The 18465-nt window shown below is 44.5% G+C and overlaps 2 protein-coding genes across 9 annotated transcripts in view; one reads left to right on the plus strand and one right to left on the minus strand.

Annotated features, from left to right (window-relative positions):
• SKIC3 (SKI3 subunit of superkiller complex) overlaps nt 1-17132 on the minus strand; it is a 68874-nt gene extending 51742 nt beyond the window's left edge. For 2 of the 7 annotated variants that reach the window (XM_061622354.1, XM_061622337.1), the window contains exons 1-6: nt 15346-15411; nt 11963-12057; nt 11022-11165; nt 5935-6026; nt 2207-2282; nt 235-375 (exon numbers count right to left, since the gene is read on the minus strand). In XM_061622354.1, the coding sequence (XP_061478338.1) occupies nt 235-375; nt 2207-2282; nt 5935-6026; nt 11022-11165; nt 11963-12057; nt 15346-15403 (606 nt within the window). In that variant the 5' untranslated portion in view covers nt 15404-15411. Of the gene's footprint in view, nt 1-234; nt 376-2206; nt 2283-5934; nt 6027-11021; nt 11166-11962; nt 12058-15263; nt 15286-15345; nt 15416-16818 lie in introns of those variants that run through there. The other 5 variants (XM_061622375.1, XM_061622365.1, XM_061622346.1 and 2 more) reach the window with 5 other exon arrangements.
• ARSK (arylsulfatase family member K) overlaps nt 16796-18465 on the plus strand; it is a 37854-nt gene continuing 36184 nt past the window's right edge. The window contains exon 1 of one of the 2 annotated variants that reach the window (XM_061622459.1): nt 16796-17343. In XM_061622459.1, the coding sequence (XP_061478443.1) occupies nt 17161-17343 (183 nt within the window). In that variant the 5' untranslated portion in view covers nt 16796-17160. The remainder of the gene's footprint in view (nt 17344-18465) is intronic. The other variant, XM_061622464.1, reaches the window with a different exon arrangement.

The raw sequence follows: 18465 nt of genomic DNA on the forward strand, positions 1-18465 counted from the left end.
CTACCATATTATTTTTATTATATACAACACCCAATTTAGTCACAGATTCAAGTAGGTTGTCCTGGGAGAATAATTGTATCTTAGTCTCACTTCCCATCTGCGAAATGGAAATCCTGAATTACTGGTCAAGATTGTTCTGAGAATCAGCTGGAATCATTGTCCTGAACTTTGTATAAATGTCAAGGGTTTGAAAAACAGTAAATAGTGTAGCTGAACCAGAGGAAGAACCTTTACCAATTGCCGTGTTTCATTATCCTGGAGATGCGTGCCTTCTTCCAGTAACTGGACCAATTTCTTCCATAACTGATGAAGCTCAGCTTTATCTGCACCTTCTTCCTGTCTTATTTTTATTAGCTTGTGCCAAGTTCGAGCCACCTGTCAAGAAAACCAGTCAAGCTTCAATGGCTTCTAAAATCAGAGGGATGTTCCATCTTTGACTCCTAGCACACTTGAAGACATTTTCCAATTTCAGAGATCAACAGAATGTCTTTTAACTGAGATGTCAGAAGTAATAAAGTACTAGTATAAAATGACTCCACAGTATTATCTACTATTGTCTACCAAGTCACACAGCTATATAAATTCTTTTAACTGTATGATGTGGGTGGCATCTCCCACACCTTTTAAGATGTATTAGCACTGATTGCTTCCACAACTACATCTTCCCTCTTGAATTGCCATTTTTTAGTCACGTTTATGGAGCATCCAGATAATGCTGCTATCAGTCCATTTTATTCTAATGTTTCCCATGATGTGCTCCTTTATTTTTTCAAACCTGATTTGTGACCATTTTTGTGCATGCAATAAAATGCAATTGCAGCACCAGCTTTGGCTAGTATGGACAGCACAGCACTACTGAGGCTTTTATGACTCTGCCTCGAAACCCTTTCTGCAGATTGAGCCCATTTTATTGCTTTTTACTTCAATTTTATAGTGAGTGGTGGAATAGTGATAAAAAGCCTGCTAGTTGCCTCTTGAATAGACTTTGACAGTGGAACAATTGTTTGTTTTCACAAAGGGGGACTGGCATCCACTCACGGGATTTTTTTGTTCTTTTCTTTTTAAACAGCAAAATATTGCTATTCTGTTATTTAAAAATTGGGGGGGGAATACAGAAAATTAGTAATTGGTGCCTCCACGCCCTTGTGGGGACACAAGCTGACACTGAGGCAATTCAAGGGGCAGTTAATAGGCTATTAATCACTAGTTCTTATACTCATGCTCATCAGGAAACAATTAAACAAACTGAACTTACAAGGAGAAACTTTAATGTTGCTGGGAACTTTTCCTGAATGGTAAACGTGTGAATAACCAATTAAAGGAGGATCTTTGCAGACTCACTGAAACAATAACAGGCACTGATGTTCTTAATGTCCACTAGGAAATTAATTTAATCCCTAAAATCTGGAGCAGAGGTGGGGAACTGCATCTGACCAGCAGGCTGGATCCTGACCTCCCCCAACCTCCACAGGCCAATCTGTCAATCATCTGATGTCACAGTGATGTTAGGTGAAGTATTTTCCTTTGAAATCAAACCATGACGGCAAAGGTGCCACCAATCAGCTGATTGGCAGTGCCCGCAACCCCTTCTTTTAGCAATGAACCACATCTTTACCTGTCCACTATCATATATGATGTCAGGTGTAGGGCAGGTGGCCATGCCTATGGAAAACCAGCCTTATGGGCCAATTAGGTCCATGGCTGAAGGTTCCCACTGCTTGAACCAGTGTCAGAAAAAGTCCTCAGAGAAAACCTTACTGTGCAATTATGAACAAAAGTACAACATGATTTGGGACAAAACTTATTTGCACAGGGATGAGTAATCAAAACTGACTTATGTCTAAGTTTAAGAATAAAATTTCTCTAATTTGATTCCTATTAATTTTTTGTTTCGCAACCCATTGGCAGTAGTTAGCCACCTCTTAACATCTTAAAATCACATTGTTAAGGCCACGGGCTTGTGGCCAGAACTGTAGCACATTTTTTGAACGTCAGGGCTGGATAGGTACAGGAAGCAATCCTTACTAGGCCAAAACAAGGAATTTCCACTGAAAAAAAACAGAGGGCAAGCAGTCCCCAGAGATGCCTAAACAGGTGAAGTTATAAAGCTAGTAAACATTTCTGCATAGGAAAAATTTATTGGTTTTACAAAAGAAATTGATTACAAACATTGATCACAATTAAGATCAACATGATAGTGACTAACCTGGATGTATTTTTTCTCTCGCTGATACAGTTCCACAAGCTTTCTACAAACTTCACACCATTTCTGTTTATCAGTGCTAGAAAAAAGAGAAAATGTGTATTAGAGTCAATCCGATGGTGGCTGGGAGGGGGTCCCAGGGGACACAGGATTTTGTAAATCTTTTTCATGGGTGGAGATCTGCAGGTGGAGCAGGAGGTCTGCCCATGGAGGTCTCCTTTTGTTGAAGTGGCTGTCTTATTCCCTCTGTCAGTCTTGCAATAGCAGTAGGAGGGGAAACGAGTATGTTGGGGGTGGAAAAGGGAAGGCTTTGGATCTTCTGGATCCAAAGCCTTCCTGTTCCCCCCAACACACCCTGGGAAGACAGGACAGTACACCAGCCCTAGAGCTGCCTGCTTCTTTTCCCTTCAGCTGACCTCCACCTTCCGCCTTGGTGGATTTGAACGCAGTAGGTATCAGGACTTGACAGTTCTATGTTCTTCCTCCCTGCCCTACTGTATAGCTCTGTCCATTAACTGAAGCTTCAGTTAACATACTATATCAACTTACATTGCTTAACAATCTGCTCTTTTGTAATTTTTTCTTCTTCAGTGGTGGCCTTTCTTTCTCCACTTTCAGCCTGTGAACTCTGCTTCCAGCAGTCCTCTCCCCCCCCGTTCAGATGCCCCTTTGCAATCTCCTTCCCCCTTCCCCCCTGATTGTTCTGCCACCACCCCCCAAGCTGTCCCTGGCACAGGTTGGTTTCCTTTGGCCTCTGCTACCTCCCACTTCATTTTAAAACTCCCTGCTTACTTCATCCTTCCTACCCTAGAGATGTGAATACCCAGAAAAATTGGGGGGGGGGAAACAGGCTTTCCCCTATCTTTTCCATTTTTTTTCCTCCCAGGCCTTCACATCTCTATTATTTTCTTATGCCTATCTCCTTTCCTTCAGTCCTACACAGTGAGAAATAAGTCTCCAATCAAGTTCTCGGGGTCAGTAGCATAGTGGCAAATTGAGAAGTGCAGGGTCCCTTTGTGAGTTATGCCACACCTCCCACTGCCACCCCTTCTAAGATTATAGCCCATGATGTGGTATGGAAGCTTCACCCTCTCCTCTCAGTCCTCATGGATGGATCCCTTCCCATTTTATTCACCAGCACACAGATACTTCCTTAGCCCCAAAATTACCCATCAGCTTTCCGTAAGATAATCATCCCCCTCTCCGCAAAACACCACTCACCAGCCAAGTACTGGGGCCTTCAAGTATTTGATAACCTGCATTTTTGTAATTTCACATAGACAGCAAATAGGAGTTTTGCCAAGTCTCTGACAAACCACCCTGCATGGCTGATAGGCTTTTTTTGGTCAAGACTTCATAGGCCTGTCTGCCTTTGTCAGATGAGACTATTACACATAACTTTTATTTTTCTTTTTTTGGAGACAACTCTTTCTCAGTATATTAAAGAAAGAAGTTAAGCAAGTCTAGGAAGATAGAGAGGAAGACAAGAAACTGCCTTATACTGTATCCATCTTGCTCAGTATTGTTTACACTGACTGGCAGCAGCAATCCAGGGTTTCAGGCCAGAGTCTCTTCCAGCCCTACCTGGAGACACCAGGAATTCAACCTGGGATCTTCTGCATGGAAAGCAGATGCTCTGCCACTGAGCTACGGCCCTTCCCCATTTAAAGCTTGTTTTCATCAAGGAATTTTTTAAAAAGCATATTGTGGTTTTAGAAGCTCATTTGTTGAAAGATCCTTCCATGCTTTCTCTACCCCAAGGTTATGTACCTAGAATAATAAAATGACCTTAACTCACTTTAACTATCATTCTTATCTCTAATCTTGTAATACAATCCAGCCAAAGAAAGAAATTAACAACCTATTCTATCAAGATAAATCTGCTATAGTATCATGCAACCCAATCATTTGCATGTTTACTTATAAGCAAGCCCCACTGTGATCAATGAAGCTTAGTCCCAGGTAAACCAAGGTAGCTTTAACATGTGGGTGTTGTTGCCTTTCTAGCTGAGAAAATGGCTTCCTCATTTGCTCTTCCCACAGCAGCAGCATCCATTCCCAATAGGGAGCAGATTAGGCTGCTATCCAATACATGCTACTCAGAAGTAAGCTCCATTGGGTTCAATGGAACTTACTCCCAGGTAAATGTGTATTAGATTTGTTAGAGAGAGGGGGAGAGAATAAATTTTGTCTGGGCCGAGTTTGACAGGGAAGGGAAGACATTACTTTGAATAATCTGTTGCTCATATAACAAATCAAGGCAAGAAGTACCCATTTTCCTTTTGTGTTTGCAAATTGTAATGCTTTGTCAAGAATACTTTCAGATGCATGGGGAGGAGGGAATCGGAGGGGGGAGAAGGCAGGAAGATCTCACAAACTTCTAAAGCCTCTTTTTTAAGAGACAGAGAGAAAAGGCACAATTCTTCATCCCTTTTGAATGCTATGTAACTAATGTGCCCCTCCTCCTCTTCTGAAACCTGAACTGATCCATCATCTCTGGGAGGGAGTAAAAAACCCAAGAAGCAAGCACAACATCCTATTCCTTCCTAGGCTGGATGATTTGAAGTCAAAATAGTCATTCCTGGGGTTGCAACTGCCTTCCACTCTCTCCCTGTGTAAACTCCTTCTCTCACCCCGTCATGGTCATCCTCGCCGCCGTTCTCCCGTGTAAGCTTCTCTCAAGTGCAGAGTCCCTTCACGCCACCTCCCTCACATACACACTCACACTGTGCCGCTACAGATCTGCCACCACTACTACCCTGCTACCAGGGAGAAGGAGAAAGCAGGAGCCCCCCCCCCCCCGGCACATCCATATAGCAGAGGCCACAGCAATATCCTCCTCAGGAGTGCTAGCCCAGGAAGGAGGAAGAGTAAGAGTCACCCCGTGGGGCAAGAGACAGGCTGTAGGCTGGGGTGGGCAATTATCTGCTTAATTCCAACCCTCTCCCCTCTGGAAATAGGCAGACTTTTTGTCGGTTTCTGTCAGCAGCCTGTCTCTTGCCCTGCGGTGTTGCACCTCCTCTTCCTTTTCCTCCTCCGCCTGCTCGGAGAAGCTTTGCAGAAGGCTTTGCTGTATGGTTTGGCTGGGAAGCCCCCTCCCCTTCTGCCTCCTCCTTCGCCCTGGTGTGGGTGGCGGATTGGAGGGGGCCGGCTGTGGAAAAAGTAATGGAACGAAGTCCCAATGCATCCCCCCTTCAAAACACAGCTTCTCAAGGTAAACAAAGGTTAGGTCTACTAGCAGATGCTGTTACAATGGCACTGAAGCCATTGTAAGGCTAAGATAGCCTTTTGGTTTTTCCAACTGCAGTTCCTAGCAAAGAGTCTCTCCCCTGACTGAAGGGATAAATAGCCTATTACCTCTCTTTCCTCTCAGTTTTCTAATGGTTGTATTCACACTGGTAAAGTGATTCAAAAGGAAAATAAAGGTTCATGCAAACACCCACAAGAGTAACAAATAGATGGACAAAATTTCACACCAGGATGGATTTTACCATTTTTCATGGACAACTTTTCTGTCATGTTGATAAAATTGCAAAAAAAACTATCAGGGAACAAGGACTTTTTTTTCACAAGTTGGGAAGGGTTTTGTATTCTGCAGAAACATATAAATATATATTATATAAGAATACTATGCATACTGTTGTGATAAAAGATTGTTCCATGGTTAATATGACAATATTTGCTTCAATTGAAGTTTGCTTCAAAATGCTGTAAAATAGCTGATTTCTTACCTTTCATAGAGTTCCAGGAGTTTCTGGTAAACAGTAACCAAATCCTCTCCAACATCTGTATGATTTGTTTTTTCATACAAATTTGCTAAGCCCTAGGTAAAAGTGAAGCACATTACTTTTGAAGTATATCCCTCATGGGTCAGAACTATTGCATCCATATTCATAACCTGGGAGCAGGAGACCTGATCTTCTCTCTGAGATATTGTGCTGTCCTACAAATTTGTCAAAATACAAACACAATTTGGGTTGGTCTTTCACAGTCCAATCCACTTCCTGTGTAGGTTGGAAGAATTTGGTAACATGTGCCTCTGAGCATATGGTGAGTGGTGGCAACACCTGCTATCAGCCCAAATAACAGAAAAAAGACATGTGCTGTGCCGATCTTGTTTCAGCAGGGAGGAAGCAACAATATTAAAACAGTTGATATAGTTCAGATAGTCACTTTAAATATATTGGATTTACTTTGCAATTTTAGTGAAGTTTCCTATCATTCTCTTTTGCTTCTATTTCTGTAAACAAGTGAAGTACAGCAACACTTTGCAACACTAAAAATAGCTCCAAAAACAATTGTGGAATAATGGCACTGACTGTTCTGCAGAATAGTTTCCAATGGACATGAGGAGTGTCTCAGTTTGCACAAGATAAAACAATGGGAGATGAAATATATTTTAGCAAATTTCTAGGTGTGCTCTATGTTTTTAATTGACCATGCGCACCTTTCCTTAAGTGGAGTTTAAGCACAGCAGGCTGAAAACATGCTCTCCCCTTCCCCCCTCCTTCTCCCCTCTCCCCTTCTCCCTCTCCCCTCTCCCCTCTCCCCTCTCCAGCCCTCCCCCCCTTATCCTCCTCCACCTGTGGTCAGTTTCACCTTTCCTAAGCATAACTGCATAGGAGTAAATCCCACTGAACTCAATAAGCATGCAAATGATGAATCTATACTCAGCAAACCTGCACAGGATCCCATTTCTTACTTCCCGAACTAAAAAGCAGGGAAATTCACTAATAGGCAAAAAGCCTTAAGGTTTAAGAATGTACCTATAGCCAACAGATATTTCTATCAAACTTTAAAAAGCAGGGAAATTAGGCAGCTATAGTGAATGCACCAGGGGAGCAGGAGACCTGACCTCCTCTCTGACACAATTTGGGTAGGTCTTTCACAGTCCAATCCACTTGCTGTGTAGCTTGGAAGAATTGGGTAACATGTGCCTCTGGGCATATGGTAAGCGGTGGCAACACCTGCAATCAGCCCATATAACAGAAACAAGACATGTGCTGTGCTGGTCACAGATTGACACAGATTTCTAGGATAAATAATGAGAGAAATATAATTTTCTAGGTTAGATTCTCTGTAGAAACAGTAGTAGCAGAGAAAAGAAGCAAAGTAAGAAGAACACCAACAAACATACGAAAATGTAATTCTCCATCTTTGAAGATGGCAGGCGGAGGGGAGCAGGCAGAAGGGGGAGGAGGAGGGTAGGTTTGATCATTTATGTGTTTATTGAGTTCAGTGGGATTTACTCCTGTGCAATCATTCTTAGGATAGGTAAAACTGACCATGAGGAGGGGGGCCTGAAGTGGGCAGCGGAGGAAGAAAAAGGAAGAGGGGAGGAAGGGAGAGGAGAGAGGAAAGGCAGGTCTGATCATTTGTATGCTTATTGAGTTCAGTGGCATCTACTCCCATGCAGTCATGGCTAGGATGGGTAAAACTGACCATGGGGGAAGAGGAGGGGGAGGGGACAGTAGAGGGAAGGAGGAAGGGGGAGAAAGGAGAAGGAGGGGAGAAGAAGGAGATTGGAAGGTGAGGAGGAAGGGATAAAGGAAGAGGGAGGTTAGGGGCAAACAGGAGGCGGCGGCGGGGAGGCGGCGGCGGGGAGGCGGCGGCGGGAGGGGAGGCGGCGGCGGGAGGGGAGGCGGCGGCGGGAGGGGAGGCGGCGGCGGGAGGGGAGGCGGCGGCGGGAGGGGAGGCGGCGGCGGGAGGGGAGGCGGCGGCGGGAGGGGAGGCGGCGGCGGGAGGGGAGGCGGCGGCGGGAGGGGAGGCGGCGGCGGGAGGCGGGGCGGCGGCGGGAGGGGAGGCGGCGGCGGGGAGGCGGGGCGGCGGCGGGGAGGCGGGGCGGCGGCGGGGAGGCGGGGCGGTGGCGGGGAGGCGGGGCGGCGGCGGGGAGGCGGGGCGGCGGCGGGGAGGCGGGGCGGGGAGGCGGGGAGGCGGGGCGGGGAGGCGGGGAGGCGGGGAGGCGGGGAGGCGGGGAGGCGGGGAGGGGAGGCGGGGAGGCGGGGCGGGGAGGCGGGGAGGGGAGGCGGGGAGGGGAGGCGGGGAGGGGAGGCGGGGAGGGGAGGCGGGGAGGGGAGGCGGGGAGGGGAGGCGGGGAGGGGTTTGATCATTTGCATGCTTATTGAGTTCAGTGGGATTGACTCCTGTGCAATCATGCTTAGGGTAGGTAAAACTGACCAGGGGGGAGGGGAGGGCAAGGAGGAAGACAGGGGGTAAGGGAAGGGTGAAGGGAGAGGGAGGGAAGGGGCAAGAGGGAGGGGATAGAAGGGAGGAGGAGGGGAGGGCAGGCTTGATCATTTGCATGCTTATTGAGTTCAATGGGATTTACTCCTGTGCAATCATACTTAGGATAGGTGAAACTGACCTGGGGGGGGGAGGAGGACAGGAATGGGAGTGGTAGGGAAGAAGGAGGAGGGGAGGAGATTGGGTGGGTTGGCACTGGGCAGAAGGGAAGCCCCTTCCTTTCCAAAAGGAAAACATTGTGAACAGTATCATTCTTTTTCAGCATTTCCTCCACCTTTTTATTCTACAGCAGGCACATGTAGCCTCCCACCCAAATTTAAACCAAAGCTGCCCCGGCCACATCCACATCAGACCTTTATTTCACTTTACACAGTCGTGGCTCTTTCCAAAGAATCCTGGGAAGTGTAGTTAGTGAAAGGTACTGAGAGTTGCTAGGAGATGCCCTGTTCCCTTCACAGAGCTTCAGTCAGAGTGGCTGACTATTAAACCACTCTGGCCACTGGAGCTCTGTCAGGGGTATAAGAGTCTCCTCTCAGCACCCTTCACAAACTACACTTCCCAGGATTCTTTGGAAAAGGTCTGGTGTGGGTGTGGCGCCCTGATTAGGCAAGCCCAGCAGCTGGGAGTCTTGCTTTTAGAACACATAAGAACATAAGAAGAGCCTGCTGGATCAGGCCAGTGGCCCATCTAGTCCAGCATCCTGTTCTCACAGTGGCCAACCAGGTGCCTGGGGGAAGCCCGCAGTTAGTTCTTACTGAGCATGCCTGACACTATCATTCAGTTCAATGCAAATTTCTTAAATTAATTAAAAAAACATCCAGGCATTTTTTTGACTTTTAAACTGCAGAATATGAAGGTCAGAGTATGGGGCAAGGTCAGTAATAGGATTACAGATACTCTGTGAGCATGGCTGTTTTTTTAATTAATTTCAACAAATTATGAGAACTCTGACAGAAAAAAGTCCAAAAGGGGTCTGGGTTTTTCCTCTCTTTTTACACACTGAACTCTCGATTCTCTCTGACTGTTTTGTGTATCACCATGAAAATTTAGAGAGTTGTTAAGCAAGCGTTTCTGAGTTCAGGACTATAAGTTTTGTAAAGTTTTGTTTTGAAATGAGCTTATGGGAAGCATCAGAATGGCATGAGGGATATTTTCAATTTAACATTGTGGAATGCAAAAAATCCATGTTGACTAGAGCATTCAGCCACTCTTGTGGCTGTATAATTTAACATTTGATTAAGTATTTAACTGGGAGGCTAACTTTAATTTTCTTTCAAATGTATGAAGCCAGAGAACAACGAAAGTGTCAAGCTAATGTTTAAAGGTAAATCTAAAGACATTGTACCATGTGAAGATAATGCAAGAGAGACAGATAATAATTTTAGCTCATTCTCTCCATCTTTTATAATTTGTAAGTCTGTATTTCAATCATCTTTTTCTTAAATGAGAAGCCTCAATGTCTTAAAGAAGGAGTGAGTAACCTTTTTTTGGGCTGAGGGTCTTGACCCACAGTCAATCCTCTGGGGGCAAAACAATATTTTTTAAAAAAATTGGGCACAACCACTTTTGACAGCAATTAAACTTCCTCCCTCCTCTCCCCAAATGCCTCCTAAATCTGTTCTGGAGGGCGCGGGAAATCACAACAGATTTAGAACAAATATATATATATGCCCAGAGGGGCTTCATTTGCAGAAGCTAAGTAGTGGTGGTACTGTCCTCCAGGTTCAGGCCATGTGGTGCCAATGTGTCCAGAGAGTTTACTTTCTGGACTCATTGGCACCACATGGCCTGAACCTGGAGGACAGTACCACCACTACTTAGCTTCTGCAAATGAAGCCCCTCTGAGCATTCCATCCTCAAAGCTCTATAACTGCCACCTTGGTAACAGCATTTGTATGTTGGCAGCTGATGAAGGCGGAAGCTGAAACGTTTTGTTAATATAATAAAAACCTCTGTTTGGTTAATCACAATTACATTCATAACACACACTTTTTGACATCACAGTAACATATTTATGGTAAATTTCTTTTTTAAAAAATAAAAATCTGCAGGAGGGGAGAGGGGCAGATACAGCCACCTTATCTCAGCCACTCCTATCTTAAAGCTCTGCTTATGATAAAGGCCTATTTCAGCTGCCTCTTCTTGTACATTCTCTCTTGCACTACAGCATCCTACAGTATCGCACTCTGGCCTCCCAAGTGCAACATCACTCTTCTTCATTTTACATCCCTATCATTGGCTTCTTTGAAGTTCCCTACAACGTATAGGATAGTGGGTCAGGGGTTCTGCGTCTGTTCTAGATAGGAAAATGGAGAGGAGATATTTACAATACCAGTAGGCTGCACTGGATAAAGAGCAATTATCAGGAGACATGGTAATGAGGCATTAGCAAGACAGAAAAAAACCTTAGCCTTGTAATTTGCAGTTGAGGGGTGTTTAAGATGCCCAAATGATGGTCCTATGTAGGGCCTTCCATTCTTGAATCCAACATTATTTGCAAAATAACTGCATTTTACTCATTCAAGTTTACAAAAACCCATGTAATATGGAAAATGGAAATAGTCCCATTACGTACCTGCCATGCCAGCAACTGTCCTGGTTCAAGTTCAGCAGCCTTTCTGTAGGCACCTTGGGCTTGATCAGGTTGTTCCAGCTCAGCAGCTGCCAGACCAATAAATACCCAGGCATTGTAGTTATTTTTCTCCTGTTTCAATACAGCCTACAAGAAGACAAGTGAAGAACACTGAAACATGTGGTCTAATATGTATATATATGCAAAAATCAATAAATCATTTTAGAGCTGAGAAAGAAAACAGAACAGATGCATCATCCCAATTTGTCTGTTATTCTTTCGAAAAGGTTCGGGATAGCTTTGTGGCATCTAAAGCTGTCGTGTCTAAAAGGCCTCAAAGCTCAATGGTAAGGCATATATATGTTTTGCATGTCCAAAGTCCCAAACTCAATCCCAAGCATTTACAGCTCCAAGGATCTCAAGAAGCAAGGCTGAAGGAAAAAAAACTGCCTGAGACCCTAGAGCAGCCTTTTCCAACCAGTGTGCCTCCAGATGTTGCTGGACTACAATTCCCATCTTTCCTGACCATTAGCAATGCTGGCTGAGGCTGATGGGAGTTGTGGTCCAACAACATCTGGAGGCACACTGGTTGGGAAAGGCTGCCCTAGAGCATCACTGCCAATAAGAGAAGTTGGTAGTGACCAAGGTGGACCAGTATAGATGTGGTGCAGTATAAGGCAACTCCGTATGTTCTGATCTATGAGATGGCAAAAAAGCCAAGCACTCACTAACAGGGCAGGAACAGACAATGACACTATGGCATGACTTTAGCTTTTAACTAAGCAACAGATAAAGAACTACTGAGCTAGACAGAAAGATACGTTAGTATCACAAAAGGTTGAGGTACAGTGAAGATAAGTCCTGAGTATCAGAAAGGATGACTATGCAGAGATGGCAAAATTTCACACACTGAAAGCTTAAAGGCACATTTGAGTGCTACTTACCTTGCAGTATTTCAGTGCTTCTTTGTACTCTTTATTTCTTATAGCATCTCTGGCACTTTTCAATGCTGCTTTGACTTCCTTGTTGGACATGACTGCTGGTAATGTAATGGAAGAAAAGGACTGTAATATACCAAGCCATATGGAGGATTTTATTGTTTACCATATATGTATTAATAAATACTATTAAGACATTTACTGATTAGTGGGAAACATGCTTGGCTAATGCATTATTCAACATTTATTTCAATCCCTTATTTTTCATTGTATTTTTGCTTCTTGCCAAAATGACAGATAAATTATGCAACAAGCCTATGGTACAATATTATTTATTCCTACCACTAATTAACCTTGTCATATAGGATCAACATGAGCCCCACCAGTTGAGTCATATAGCTACATTTCCTTACTTTTACTATGGACAATGCTTGAACAGATTTCTCAACACAGTATCTGTGCTGACATTAATGAACAGAAACAAAGTGTACTAGTTATTTTTGTTTGGGTTATTTTGGTATGAAAACTTTATTTTCCATTTGTCTCACTCTCTCTGCAGAATGATCTTATGCGGGTTTAGTCTCACTGAGTTCAATAAAACGTACACCTAAGTACATGTGCAACCTTAAATTACCAGGAATATGTTCTTTGCTTAATCAATTTAGAAGTTATATAGGGGTAACCCAAATATCTTTATTTCCTCCATAAGTCACTGCAAATCCTCAGTGATCACAAACTGAATTTCTCAAGGCTTACTCAGGAAATTCAGGGAAGCACATTTCAAGCTAAGGGTTGCCCAAGTAGATAATTCAATTTGTGGTGCTCTTTGTACAGTTGCTTCAAGTAGAGGCATCCACTAACAGAAGAAGACTGAAGGCAATTTTTGCTGATTCCTCTTCCCTTCTGCAATCTCTAATGTCCCTGAAAAATCTGTTCTGGAGGGTTTTCAGGGAGCTCTGGGGGCTGTAGAAGGGAGGGGGAATTGACAAAAAACACCTGCCCTTCTCTTCCATTAGCAGGCACCTGTTGATCCATTAGGTCAAAAGCTCTTGAGCTCATGGAAGGCTATTCATTGGATATAATCCAGTCTTAAAATTGTAATCTATGCACCTCAAGACTCCCAGGGAAAGAGGTTGACAATAAACAGCCTTGAGCTATATGATTTCAAGGCTAGCTACAAAATCAAGTCATTAGAAATGAGCAAAGGGGTGAATGTTGCCCTTCATTCTAGTTTATGGTTATACAATGGTGATCCTAACTTGTCGGGGCAAACCCAGGACATTTTGCTGACTTGAGACAAAGGGATGTAAGGATGTGCCCCCACTCCACATGTAGAAGCTGACTGGACTAGCATTTGAATCTTACTCCAACACTGACAGTGGGACAGCATCCTTTATTGTATGGGGGTGGGGGGGAGGCCATGTAGTGTACACACAGATAGCTCTGTCCTCCAACACCTCACTGCCACTTGGCTAACAGTTCCACCCGATGCCTCCTTCTCGCCCATTCAAACAAATGCTAAAATGTAGTAGCAGTAGTACCAATATGTGGCATATGAGCAGAGCAACACAGGTGCATGTATGATAATTGCTGGCTGGCCTAGTTGGCCGTGAGGTATTAGGAGAAATTGTGCAACTAGGTGAGACCATCAGCTAGCACAGGCCAGCAAGAAGCATCATCACTGCCTCTGGAAAATGGGAATGGCTGGGAAGTTTGGGGCCTCAGGAGGAATGAGAGGTGACCACCTCACTCTGCCCAGTAGTAGGGCTGGCACTGTAGCCTATGTTAGTAGCATTAATAATGAAGCACTATCAGTGTGTGTGACACTCTACAAAAGGATAGGGGGCAGGTTCCAGCCCTAAGAAGCTTACAATCTAAAACATAATGCAGGAGAGATAATAGAGGCAGAGAAAGAATACATGCTTAATTTAATTACACATGCCTAGGCTTACACCATAAACACACTAGTGGTCAGATCAAAGCATTTCCATTAGCTACACCTGGAGGGTAAACTGGATGGTATGTCCATTAGTTACAAAATCTCTCTGAAGCTGAATTTTTTAAAAAACGCACTCAAGCTGCTCCCACCAGGTGTTACAGTAAAATGGGGGCGGATTTGACTAGCATCATGTGCCCCCATTTCAGAAAAGAGAGGTGGAGACACATTGGAACTGGCAAAACAGTGAGTGTGTTTCTACCCTTAGTCAAATTAGAATATGGAAACTTAAGGGGTGCTGCTAAATGCCTTACAGAAAAGGAGGGTTTTGAGAAGCTCTTAGAACAGGAGTGGCTAACCTGTGCCACTCTGCACACTGCTGAACTATAACTCCCATCAGCTCTAGCCATCATGGCCAATGGTAAGAGATAAATATTACCCTACGTTCCTCCCTCATACAGGTATTGCCACATGTTTCAGAATGCCCAAGTAGGGTTAATATCTGGTGTGCAGGGGGAGAATGAGCAACTTGCCTCCCCCCCCAAAAAAAATATAAGGGAGGCAAGATTTGAAATGGTGTCTTCTGGATTCATAGCTCAATCTCACTATATTAACAGCACCATCATCAATATTTATAACACACCAGCAGTGGCCATGGTACCATACAGAGCAGTAGTGTAGTAGTAAATTCATGATAGTCACAGACATGGCCCTACTTTTTGCTGCTGGGTTGAGGATGAGATCCTTGTTAATGTCCTCTCCCGCAACAGCAGCAGCCAATAAACATGAAAGAGTGTTAGCTATTGAGAAGAGACTTCTCAGTGGCTGACTTAGCTCCTTTCACTCCGATTGGCTTCAGTCAGCAAGAAAGGACAAGGAAGCATGTTAGAAGACTCTTCTCAGGGGCTAACACACTCCTTTTTCATGCTGATTCGCTTATAGGATGCTGGAGACATAGGAATCCTGCCGGGACCCTTCTCCCCAAAAAGTAAGGGGACTAAGATCCTCTGAGACCCCAGATGACTACACTCTTGAGAGAGTTACACAGGATAGGAAAAAAACAGGTCCCTGCCCCCAAGGACCTTACAGTCTAAATCTAAAACATAGCAGGGAAAACAGCAGAGAGTGGAAAGTGAGAAATACGGGTAGGGAGTGAAATAATGGACATTTGGTTACAGCTGGGATTGAAGATTAAGAGGTTAAAACCAAAGGCATATGGGCTGATACCAGATTGTTTTCACTACCATTCAACCGAGCTGTGAGAGATACCCCAGATTAGTTAACGTTAGACCACAACCGCTGGCAACTCCTAAGCCTAACGTAGTTCTTCGCCCCCTCCAATTGCCCCAGCGCAAGAAGCATTAGACTCACTGCACCCCTAGCCCTTTGCAAAAACCGGCACAGCAGTAGAAATAGGCCTTCGCTGCGGAGCCAAGCATAAAATGTCACTCACCAGCTGTCGCCAACCTCAACCATAACCACCACAGGAAGCCGCCAGCTATTATTGCCATGCGCACGCGCGAAGGATTCGCTCTTTATAGCCCCGCCTCTTTCGATGACGTAAAACTAACAGCGCGTAGCTGTCAATCGCACGTCCAAGTCCACCTTCGGCATGGCGAAGGGAATGATGGTTCCTCAGAACGAATTTCCTCGATATTGAAGGGATACATATTTCGTATCGATTTTACACTATCGCTTATGATTGATTGCCTCAAACCTGTAGCCTGAGGCTGCAATGCTAAACACGCTTTCGTGCGATAAAGCTACATTTAGAATATTATAAAACTTTTTTTTTTAGTAAACGTGCATCGGATAGCACTGATAATTCATAGCCATTGTGAGTGCGTTTTAATATTTATATCCAACCTTCTGCTAGGGAACCCAAGGAGATAAGCGGGTGGTTACCTATCTAAATGATCAGGCGCAGGTCCGCTTAACTTCAGCAACATCAAGGTGGTGGCTTCATATGCCTTCAGACCATACTCTGGGACTGGAGTCATATATACACATTTACATATTTATTACGTTTATATCCCCCCTTTCATCTAAGGAGCTGGAGGTGGCGTTTATGGTTTGTAGAATCTACTTACACACCATTTTATCCTCACAACGCCCCTGTGAGGTGGCGAATTAGGTTGAGAAAAGGGTGCCTGACCTAAGATGAGCTTCATGATAGAGTGGGGGGTTGAACTCTGACCTCTGAAGTCCTACTGTAACTCGTAAACCATACACTATAGGTCTTCTCAGAAGTAAGTCCCACTGAGTCCGGTAAATGCGTAAAACAGCAGGCTGCAGGTGAATCGTTTTATTCTGTAGGAAAGGAAACTCGCTTGCACCTTTAGTTTTTATTAGCACACGCAATCAGGCCTGAATTAGAAGGAGCATATATTCCTGTCCTTCTCTCAACTTTTGTGGGGTAGGATCATCCTGCTCTGCGGGACACCCTAGGGCACACTTACTCTAAAATCTCGGATTTCTCCATTATTTCATACCGGCAGCTGTCTTGGGATGGTTAAGGTGTTGGACTATGACCTGGGAGACCAGGGTTCAAATCCCCACATAGCCATGAAGCTCACTGGGTGACCTTGGGCCAGTCACTGCCTCTCAGCCTCACAGAAAGGTAACGGTAAACCTCCTCTGAATACCGCTTACCATGAAAACCCTATTCATAGGGTCAACCATAAGTCGGAATCGCCTTGAAGGCAGTTCATTTCCATTGCTCAATTTTACCTCGCAGGAGAAGAAAAAAATGGCATCAGACAATCCCCGCCTTCAGTCAGTGGAAATGTATCTCTATCACCAACTCTATGAGAGTCCTCTTACAACATAGTACCCTCCCGGTGGCGTTGCATTACGGGAGTTGTAGTTCGACACCCGAAATTGACACCCCCCCCACCCGAAAGGATGCATCTTTACTTCTCCTTACCCTTGGCGTGTTGAGAGCTCTAGTCTCCCTGTTGGAAGCACTCGTTTCCGAAAGCGACGGCCTTGCAATTATTTCCTTCCTGCTTATTTCTCGACATGTATGATGGGAGTTGTAGTTTCCCCTGATTCAGATAAATTTGTTGCGGGAAGTATTAACCGTGCCGCTTGCCCTTCATAATCTTCCGCTTCTGGAGGGATCAGCGGGTACACAGTGGGATGCATCGCTCCGGTTATTCAAGAGTCGTGTCGTGATTCATTGTCTAGCTGGCAGCTGGATGAAAAGAAGTGCGGCCTGGGAAGGAGCTCTGCATAGCAGCCCCATTGAGCCTCTGATCTGACCGAAATGGGCACTGGTAGGGAGATTAGGAAACACGCACCCGCTACAAAACATCTAGTCGCCTTGGTCCTCCTGCTTCCGGCCTTCGGTATTTGGGGAGCTGTGAAGGCGAGGCCTCTGCTCAACACTGATGACAGTTGTAGCAGTTGTGGGAAGCCTAACGTTGTGATAGTGATGTGCGATTCGTTTGTAAGTATTTTACTTTCAGAATAAAAGCAAAACTGCCTAGAGCAAATTGCTTTCCAGTGCGGAACGTGAAGCGGGGTGATATAAAATGTCTACACTTTCAAGCTGCTGTGCACCACTTCTCCCTGCTGGAGCCTTCTGCCTCTTCTCTTTCTACGTGGAGGTGCCATTCACCTGCTAGAGAACTGTGCAATAAAGCGCGGAGAGATTGCATCGCGAGTGAAAATAGCTTACGTCAAATCTTATTTTTCACCTACTAATTTGGGGATGTGTTCATATGCAGTCCTATACACGCTTATACTGAGAATAAATTCCATTAACACAATGAGGCTTAACTTCCAATGCATAGGATTTCACTATTTGCAAGATTATTATCCAAAAGGATTATGCTGCCATGATAGGAGAAGAGTGGGAAAATTAGTTACCCTAACTACTTTAAATTGCCCTTTGTGTAGCTAGGGTGCTTACCAGCACAACTAAAGACTCATAGATTCCACGTGAGGCATTTTGCAACATCTCTTGGAACTGTTCCAATGTGGTAGTGAATATGAACCAGCTTGAAAGTGCTGCTCAAGTGTGAAAAAGAAAATTGCAGCCTTCCCTGGTACAAGCGAGGGCATTTTCAGTGGTGGCCCCCACTCTCTGGAACTCCCTCCCGTTTGATCTTCGCCATGCCCCTTCCCTGGATACATTTCGCCGAGCGTTAAAAACTTGGCTCTTTGGACAGGCCTTTGGGACCTCCAGGGTGGGCTAATTTTTCTGTGATTGTTTATTGTCTTTATGAAAATTGTTACTGATTGCCCTACATAGTTTTATGCCTGCATTAGTGTTGACTGCATTGTATTTTATTCTGTACTTATTGTATTTTATTGAATTGTACGTCACCTAGAGTGGCTTCGGCCAGATAGGTGACACAAAAATTAAATTTATTATTATTTATTATTAAGTGATGGTTACCTGAACACAGATCAAATTGCTGCTTGCCAGGATACAATAAAAGGCACATAAGACTTCTACAAAGGGTTATTCTGCACAGGGACTTAATTTGTAAATAGGTCATTGGCAATTTGTTTTTATTTGTTGGAATTTCACAGAAAGAGTAAATATTTAAATAGGGCAGACAGG

The sequence above is a fragment of the Rhineura floridana genome, chromosome 1 (genome assembly GCF_030035675.1).
Source record: "Rhineura floridana isolate rRhiFlo1 chromosome 1, rRhiFlo1.hap2, whole genome shotgun sequence".
In the NCBI taxonomy this organism is placed as follows: domain Eukaryota; kingdom Metazoa; phylum Chordata; class Lepidosauria; order Squamata; family Rhineuridae; genus Rhineura; species Rhineura floridana.